Source organism: Cajanus cajan, chromosome 1 (assembly GCF_000230855.2).
Source record: "Cajanus cajan strain Asha chromosome 1, NIPB_CcT2T_4, whole genome shotgun sequence".
Taxonomy (NCBI): Eukaryota; Viridiplantae; Streptophyta; class Magnoliopsida; order Fabales; family Fabaceae; genus Cajanus; species Cajanus cajan.
The window spans coordinates 38,107,720-38,117,729 of NC_138517.1; the positions used below are offsets into that span (position 1 = coordinate 38,107,720).

The window sequence follows — 10,010 nt, forward strand, 5'->3', positions numbered from 1 at the left end:
CTCAACGGGCTACTAAACAGTCCAACCCATCATGGACCATTCATCAGAAGCCCAATATGCATTACCCATAAATTAATAATAATGTACAATATAATTGATATTAACATATAAATATAATTTATTAATTAATGTTAATCCATAATAATAATAATAAAATAGAGAATAATTATATAAATAAATATATAAATATAACATTCTCCCACTTGGATAACATTAATAAATAAATTAAATATATCAATTATAACACAAGTACATATATCAATTAACAATATAAGAAATATAAACATGAACCACAAAGATAGTTTCCGATAGGGATACATACCTTATGCTTATATTTCATAAATAATGGATAATGAGAAACATAATAAAATATGTGATCCCAAAAATGGTCCAAGCAATTTTATATGCTAAAAGAGATGTAATGAAAATGACATTATTGATAAATTTACATCTCATGAAAACCATAACAGTAAAAAATGTAAATTTTCAGACTCCCACTAACCCAATACATCAAAAAAACTTAACCACACCCATATGAGTTACATGTTTTTGAAAAACTCCAATAGCTAAGTCTTTAGTCAGTGGATCTGCTAACATATTTTTTTTGTACCAATATGCTCAATTCGAGTATGAAAATCAAAAGCCTTCTCTCTTACAAATAGAAATTTTATATCAAAATGCTTTGAGCGAGTAGAACTTCTATTGTTTTGAGAGAAATGTACAGAGTATTGTCGCAATATATCACAAGTGGCCTAGAAATACTTTTAACAATATGAAAGCCATAAATCAAATTTTTAAGCCACACAGCTTGACAGGTAGTCTCATAACAAGCGACATACTTTGTCTCAATGGTAGAAGTAGCTATAAGAGTCTGTTTAACACTCTTCCAAGAAATAGCTTCTCCTACCATCATAAAAACAAAGCCGGAAGTAGATTTTTGGTCGATAGGGAAACCAACAAAATCAGAATCAGTATAACTAATGACCTAAAGTTGATCAGACTTCTTATAGGTCAACATATGATGCTTGGTTCCCTGCAGATACCTAAAGACCTTTTTAACGACTTTCCAATGACCCAAACCCGGGTCGCTCAAGTATTTCCCTAAAGCATTAACAACAAAAATATTATCGGGACAAATACAAACTTGAGCATACATCAAACTACTAACAGCGGAAGCATATGGAACCTTTTTCCATTTCAACTCTATCATTATCATTTTGAGGACATTGAGATTTAGAGAGTTTGTCATTTTTTTTTGAACAGGTGCAGCACGTGAGAAAAAAAAATTTCATGTTAAACTATTTGATGACTTTATCAATATACCCTCTCTGAGACAATCCAAGAATGCCACGTGACCTATCATGGAAAATCTAAATGCCTAATAACAACAGAGACATCACCAAGGTCCTTCATATAAAAGTGGCTATTTAACATAAATTTTGTCTCAGTCAAAAGTTTAACACTACTACTATCAAGAAGAATATCATCAATATAAAAGACAAGAATGATGAAATGATTCTCACTAGTCTTCAATTAAATGCACTAATATGAGGCATTTTCCTTGAAGTCAAAACAAGTGAACACCTGATCAAATTTCAAATACCATTATATTTGGTCTTCTCAAGAAGAGACAAATACTAACCCTTTTGAATTTTGTCAAAAGTCTTAAATTTCTCACCAACTAATCTCAAAAAATCCTTAGCCTTATCATTTTCTAGAATGTTCTGTCGAATAGACTTCTCCATGGTGTATTTCATCACCATCAGACACACCCTATTTGAGTGTTCCCATTTCTCATGAGAAGTTCTTTAGACAATAGTGGACTTAAGAGTAAGAGTTAGAGGCTCTTTCTCTCTTAAGAAAAAGTCCATATTAGTAATTGTCATATATAAGTCCAGAGATTCATTTTGGTCCTCAAAATTTGTCCCATTCAATATTTTGACCAAAGTCAATTGCATAAGCAAAGAAGCTGGTATCCAAACAACAAAGAAACATTTAATATACATAGTTATTATGCAATAAAAAAATTAAATGTTTCTGAATACACAGTCAAACATGCCTATAATATAAAAAATTCTCATTCATTATGATCCTGCCTAAGGGTCCCGAACCATAATAAATAAGAAATACAAAATAAGAAATACAAAATACAACGCATAACTTATGTCAGAAAAAAAAAACTAATACCGATAAGGTACTTGACAAATAATTGCCATAAGATAAAATTTAAAAAAAATATATTGTATCATAATACCAAAATACATTAACAACAAAATACCGATAGGGCACAATTATTGTTAATGTAATATAAAATTAATTAGAGAAATAATTAAATTATTTCATTCACATAAATTTCATATAATTGTACCCACGATAGGTGAGCTCACAATCATATAAAATTATATTACTCATGCTTAACAAAATATAATAAAATTATATTATGCATGATCAACATATGAAATAAATACAAAACAAACAACTATTAATACAATTAAGGGTCAAATTTTTTTTATAACTCAAGTATATATATATGCTACCAGGGAGAGTACAACATACTAACATGTCACTGAGATAACAATAAACATATATATAAAAAAATTTCATACCCAAATCCCAAGAGTACAATATTTAAAATTAAGATAAAATTAAGTTTTATTCTTGGAATAATTAAAAAAAATAGTTATAGGTAAAAAATATACCCAATATCATAAAATTAATTATTTAAATTTAAAATAAAAATATAATTTTTTTTGATCAAAATAGGGTCTCACGTGCCTGGCTCTACGAGTGAATAGGCACGAACGGATAGGCACGCGCGTTATTTTTCATCTTCTCCCTCACTTGGTAAATAGAAAATGGGTCGTTCGACCCATAACAAAAATTCAGCGCAAAACCACCATTACAGGCAATGACAAACTATGATTTTTTTGACCAATTGATTGTCCCTTCACGGCAATCCAAAACCCCTTATCAATTTTGGGAATAATCGATTCAAAGAAAATAATTTCAAATCTAAGAAATTGGGGTTTTGAAGATATTTGCGACAAATAAAGAGACAAAAAATTTGTCAGATGTTTCAATCAATTCTTTCTCAAAATGTGCAGATTTATTCAACATCCAGAGGTAAATAAAAGTCCCCAATCAATTGCAATGAATAATCATTGAAAAAAGAGAAAAAACAAATCGAAATTGCTCACTGAATAGAACAAGCTCAGAAAAAATTGCACAAGGTTTGAAATTCATGTAGAAAGAAAACCCCTTTGACAATTTGTTCAATTGATGAATATAATCTGAGTTGTCATTTTTCGAACGAAGAAGAAAAAAATTTATATTATTCGAAATCAAAATTGAACCTGATAAATGACATTTGCAATACCCGTACAATATTTAAATATTAAGATAAATATCCAATAAAAATTCCTAATTTTTTTTCATATATAATTTGTGAATAATTTATACATAGAATACTGATTCTATAACCTAGAACAACCATAATTTGTATCTTAATGGCTCTGATACCAATTGAAAGAAATTCATAGTGATAACTCAAATAATGAACAATATAAGATACAATATTATAGTATGTTTGAGTAAGGTTTAGAAATAATTGCCTACCCAGAATCAATAAAAGATCCATTCTTGTCAGTCTTGAACAACGTGAGAGAAGACTGCTCTCTTCCTGGTAGGAGATGAAAAGGTAGAAGACAAAATGTATTTGATCATATAAACTGACTAATGGGGGTATCGGTTCTATATCCATACCAGTAGAGACCAGGGACCTCTCAACGGGCTACTAAACAGTCCAACCCATCATGGACCATTCATTAGAAGCCCAATATGCATTACCCATAAATTAATAATAATGTACAATATAATTGATATTAACATATAAATATAATTTATTAATTAATGTTAATCCATAATAATAATAATAAAATAGAGAATAATTATATAAATAAATATATAAATATAACAATCCATTCTTGTGTCAATGTGATAACAACGATCCAAGGGTTCCAATGATAGAAATGATAAATGAAACACACAGTATGATTTATCAGGGATAAAAAACAAGTGTGTCTTTTTTTTTTTTAATTCAAAGAGTCAATTTGGGTTTTAGGGTTGCTCTAACCTTCATATTGCAATTATGTTGATAACTAAAGGTTGTTGTCACATCCATTCTTGTGTCAATGTGGTAACAACGATCCAAGGGATCCAATGATAGAAATGATAAATGAAACACAATATGATTTATTAGGGATAAAAAACAAGTGTGTCTTTTATTGTTTTTTATTCAAAGAGTCAATTTGGGTTTTTACTCATTAATCAATTAACTTATCTTATAAAAAATAGTTTAAGTTTATTAAACAATTTTAAAAATACAACCATTTTTGAAATAGTTTAGATTGGTCATAAATTGATTCTTTTGTAAAGTCTTTTTGTACAACATTTTTAAATATAGATTATAAATTTAATTTTAAAAAAGTAACTTATAGAAAGAAAAAAAAGGGTGACAGAAATAGCGCAAGGAAGGAAGAGAAAAATACAATGGATGTAGATAAAGTGAGAATCATTAACTTATATGCATTTACAAATTTCAATGCTTAACCACTGTTATTTGGAAGCTCAAGTCATATGTTTTGATATGATCCTTTTTTGTTGCTCCAACCATAGTTGTTTTTGTTGCAATAAAGCATCCTCTTGCATTGACAAATGTAATGTCTGTTCATCAATATTTTCACTAGGCCATGGTCCAAAGGGATCATCCTCTTCAGGTGTTTCCAATGTTGTCCTGTTTTCATCCTTTGTGCTAAAAGTTGGTGGCATTGTTGAAGCATACCAATTTTGTTCTTGGAAGTGTATGGGAACAATACTCAAGTTAGGATTCTGGAGAGCATTGAGATTTGATGCTTCTATTGTGGCATCAAAATTTGACTTAATCATTTGAAATGTGGGAGTTGAATCATTCTTTGAAGAACATTGAGCCTTAAAACTTGGTGCGTTAATAATGTTATCCAAAGATTTAGTATTAAAAGTTGGTGTAACTGTCATGTTGGTCTCTATAGATGAACCTTGTGCACCGAAAGTCGGTCTTGTTATTATCTTATTTGGATGCATGTCATCAAAAAATAGATCTATATTTGCTATGGAACTAGAACTTTGATCTATCAAGGTTGATACCATTGGATCTTGAGCATAAAAGGTTTGTGTTGTTGCCATAAATGTTGGTTCCTCATCAAAAACATTAATAAAACTATCACTAGTTGTGGGAATAGGAGCATAAGTTTCTATATCATCCAAGAATGGATTGTACTTTTGTTGGGGAATTGAAGCTTGATCAAATAATGTGACAAATGGGTCAAATCCATTTGCCAATTCGGGTGATGTTTCATTGGGTGCAACTATTGTCTTTGCCAAAACTAACTCCCAACAATCTTTAGAGCTATTAGTGGAGCCCGATTTTGTGTTTTGTTGTTTCCGCTCATTTATTTGGTTTTCTTGCACTTCCTGCTGCAATTCATTAAAACTTACCACGTCTAAACTCAACCTTGAAGATTGATCAATTGGAAACGATTTGGTTGAACCATAACCATTCACATTAACATAATCATTATATTGTGTTTTTGCATCATCTTTATTTGATTGATCTAAATACATGTCTTTCTCAATTGATCTTTGAGGACTCATAGCGGCATCAGTAGCACTCATGAGATCTTCCAATGATGTGCATCGTGAGCCAAATTCAGATCCTTTTTCAAAAGATCTTTCATGTGTCAAATGTCTTTCAATAGCTTCATGTTGGGATGAACTTGAACCTACAGGGTCTTTTAATGGAGGAAAAATGAATTGTTTTGAACCATTATTTTTGGAAAAATAATCGTGGTCCTTTAAGAATTCTTGTAATGTTTCCATAAGCTCCTCAGAAACCTTTTTTACTCTTGGGTACTCATAGGACCTACCAACCCCAATGCTTGTACAAAAAGAATAAAAATCAGACAACTCATCAAATTGCTTATAGGATTTAACACAAGCATTGAATATCGAAGCACACGCTAAAAATGGTAAATGGAAAAATCTATCTAAGACAACAACAAGCCCATCATAGATATCCTTATATAAATCAAAACTTTCTTGCACAATAGCATAGAGAGAAATTTGAACCAAACGATCGGTCTTGGCTAACCCTACAGGCCATGTGCCTATAGCTCTATCCAACAATCTTTGCCAATGTGCAATTTTATCAAGCACCATCATAGGTTTCATGTCTTTGATACCAGGCTCATTGGATAACTTGTTCTTTTGGTTCTTCTTATGAAAACGATTGTGGTATGTGAATCGTCGTTGGAGCTTTCCGGTTAGGAAGCAATCTAAGCGCTCATCAAGGTACAAAGAAAATGTTCTAATGAATGTAGTGTAATCCCAAGGGCTAGAATTGGAGTCATCCTTGAAACTCGAAAGGTTGAGGATTTTGGCACCCCTTTTCATTGCATGGAAAACTTCCCTAGGAAAATATGGATCACCATCTTGAAATATTCTTAGGACAATCATGAGAGATTTGAGAGCAACAACCCAATTGCGGGTCTTACCGATTCGTTTGCTTATGCAATGAGCACATGTAGTTGCATAAACTTTGTTAGAGGAGACTATATTCAAAATTTCATTCATATAACGCTCTTCAATGGGATTTTTGTCATGGGTTGTCGCTTTTAGGATGGTGACTTCAAGATTGGCTGCATTGGTTACCTTAGCAAGGCTAATGCTTGTTTGGTCCTTTACTGCTCCAATAGCCTTCCTTAGCTTGCTTGGCATGGTGAATCAAATTGTATGAGAATTTTGTATCCTTGTTTGTTTGTGTCTCCTATGAATATTCTAACATTATTAAACATTTGATATTTTTTGTTGATTTGTTTCCAAGAGAAGTTGCTTGGAAGGAAAATGATAGCATTTTTCAAACATTTTTTTTGTGAGACATTGACAAAAGAGTATGAATGCTCAATTTGTCCTCCTTTTAGTTTGTTAATTTTGATGGTGGAGAGGAAAGGTGGGAAAGGAAACATAGGCATGCCGAGTATATCGCTTTATCTTAGTTGGCCGATTTATGATTTTGAATTAGTAATTTAACTTCATTGTATCTGATTAACATTTTCTCTCTCTTTCTCTATGATATTCTTAAGTGAATCATAAAGATTGAACTATTCAGTTTGCTTCTAAACTATTTGAATATTTGCAAGTATATTTCAAATTAATTTTTTTGAATGGGATTTCTAAATTGAAAAGTCTTTCATGAAGTTACAATTTATCAACATAAAACATCTGAAAAATAACAACTAAATTAAAAAACAATACAAGATCAATATCTAATTAAGAACTTGTTACTTTAATGTCGTACTTGATAATTTTCAAATAGTTTAGAAACTAATCAACTAATTTAACCTTAAATAAATACTCTTTTATTTTTTTTTATGTGAATATATTCTTTAATTTTCAAAGGTACATCTAACATTATTTTAGTTTATTAAATAAAGTTAATAAGTTATATCTCAACTTATGAAAAATCATACAACTTTTTTTTTGTTTTGTTTTTTTTTTGTTTTTTGTTATCATTTTAAGAAATTGAAATTATTTTATGAATTTAATTAGAATACATTGACAATATTGTTTCATTGGTGAGTAACACTAAAATCAAATTTTGAGATTTTGTTTTTCAATGAAAAAGATATATGTTGAGCCTTATTACTTAATTAGTTAAAATTAATAGTAAATAACTTTTAGTTGGTAGGCGTAAACTTTTAGTTTTACTATCTTATTCTTGAATCAGTCTAGAAAATATGTTATTATAATTACATATCGTTATATGTGATCATTTTTCTAACTTTTATGATAATTACATTACAAATCACACATAAGATAATTTATGATTAATTAATATTTCAAAAAATTTTACACCTACAATTCATGATAATAAAATTCTTATTTTACACCTTCAATTATAAAAATTTATCTAAATTTAGTTTCTTAATATCACATTTTAAAAAAAAAAAATTTAATGATCAATGAAGTTAAATGATATCGATTTTTTTGAAAGATCCACAAAAATGATTATTCGATCTATATTATCTTTTATCGAAATGATACTTATTTTGAAGTAATAAATATAGATATATTTTTTTATTTACAATAAATACATGTTTTCATTTAGATGGAAAAGTATGTCACAGAGTACATACACACATTTAAGAGTGATATATTATGAGAATCAACTTCTTATGTGATAATGAGAATGAGAATGATCAACTTAAATTAAAATAAGTGACTTATATTAAAATATGCATTTAAAACTACAAACAACATTGTCATCACCGAATGTACCTTACACGAGAAAGTAAAGAAAAAATTAGGAAGCCTTTGGCAAACAAAAAATTGTGAAGGCATGCCTATTTATAGAGGCCAAGCTCCCAAAGGCTCAACCTCACTACCATTCCTATCGTTGGATGTCTTTTGATAAATAATTGTGTTTTTTTTGTCCTTTCACATTCCTTAGAAATGCCCCACCATTAAGATAGAAGTTGAATAAATGTTTGCTAGCTGTAACATGAAGCAATTACTCACAAAGACATGTCTATTTATACAGGTGAAGTCCACATAGGCCCAATCTCATTACTCTTCCTAATTGTTTGATCTTTTTAGATAAGTAGTTGCAATAGGTCATCCTTTCGCATCCCAAATAAAATGTCCCACAATTATGTCATAAGATGAGCAGATGTTTGCTAACTCCGACGTGAGTCACAATAAATCTTAAACATAAAACCCCTTTACCATTCCCCTTAATGCTTAGGAGTAAGTATACTGAACAAGATAACTAATCACTTGATATCAAACATCCTTAGAAGTTGACACACAAATAAAAAGAACAAATAGGCTAAATATTGAATAACCCAAACCATGTAATCGACCTCCAAATAAGTCGAATAACCCAAACCACATATCTGTTTTCCCAATTGTTTGAATACTCCTAAGTCACTTATCCAACCTCCCAATAGGCAAATACCCCAAGCCACATATTTGGCTTCTCAATAGGTTGAAAATCGCAAAGTATTTGACCTACCAAAGGTCAAAAATCCCAAGCTATATGGCCTCCTAACAGGTTGAATACCATAAACTACATATATAACCTCCTAGTTGGTTGAAAGTCCAAAACCACATATCTAGCCTATAAATAGGTTGAATACCCCAAATCATGTATCCAACATCCTAATAGGCTAAATACCTAAAGAGACTTATCCAACCTCCCAATAGGCCAAATACTCTGAACTACATATTTAGCCTCCAATGAGGAAGAACACCCAAAACACATATCAAACTTCCAATAGGTCAAGTGCCCCCAAGTCACGTATCTAGCATCTTGATAAGTTAAAAAACCCAAGTCACACATTTAGCCTATAAGTTGAATACCCAAAACCATGTATTCAAATTCCCAAAATGCCAAATACCCTTAAAAGTTGTATCCAACTTCCCAGTAGTTTTGAAACTCCAAATAACTCCAAATCACATATCTAGTGATGGAGGCCCATGGGCCAAGGGCCCAATTACTAGGGCTATGGTTTGAAAGCTAGAAGAGAATTGGGCTAACACCAAGGAAAAGCCCATGACACTTTTTAGTTGGGTTGTGCATTAAAGCCCATGTAGACTAGGGTTGGCCCACTTGGGCTTGTATTTTATTTGTGGGCCTTGTATTTTGGCCAAGTAGAATAGGTTGGTTTCTAGGCCTTGTATTTCAGCCACTTTAGTTAATAATTTCATGTGAGTTTATATTTAATGAAATTTGAGGCACATTTAAGGTGTTATTTAAGTCATGTGACCAGTCATGTGGATGGTGCACATGGTGTGACTCAAATTCACCTTAAATGTGAAATCACTTTAGAATGCAAACATCACATGTGCCACATGGAGATGCCGAGAATCTAGGAGTGGGAATTCAAATTTGAACTTTCAAATTTGAATTTATTAGG

At 30.8% G+C, this 10,010-nt stretch overlaps 1 protein-coding gene across 1 annotated transcript; it reads right to left on the bottom strand.

Moving 5' to 3' along the window:
• Positions 1 to 4,555: 4,555 nt before the first annotated feature.
• On the bottom strand, positions 4,556 to 7,058 carry LOC109818917 (ENTH/ANTH/VHS superfamily protein). Its single transcript, XM_020384462.3, has one exon. It carries the CDS (start codon positions 6,808 to 6,810, stop codon positions 4,627 to 4,629), a length of 2,184 nt encoding a protein of 727 aa, XP_020240051.1. The 5' UTR covers positions 6,811 to 7,058; the 3' UTR covers positions 4,556 to 4,626.
• Between the last annotated feature and the right edge of the window lie 2,952 nt (positions 7,059 to 10,010).

Bases quoted from the DNA above. Each gene is read 5' to 3' on its own strand.
- LOC109818917 (XM_020384462.3), bottom strand. From the start codon at position 6,810: ATGCCAAGCAAGCTAAGGAAGGCTATTGGAGCAGTAAAGGACCAAACA.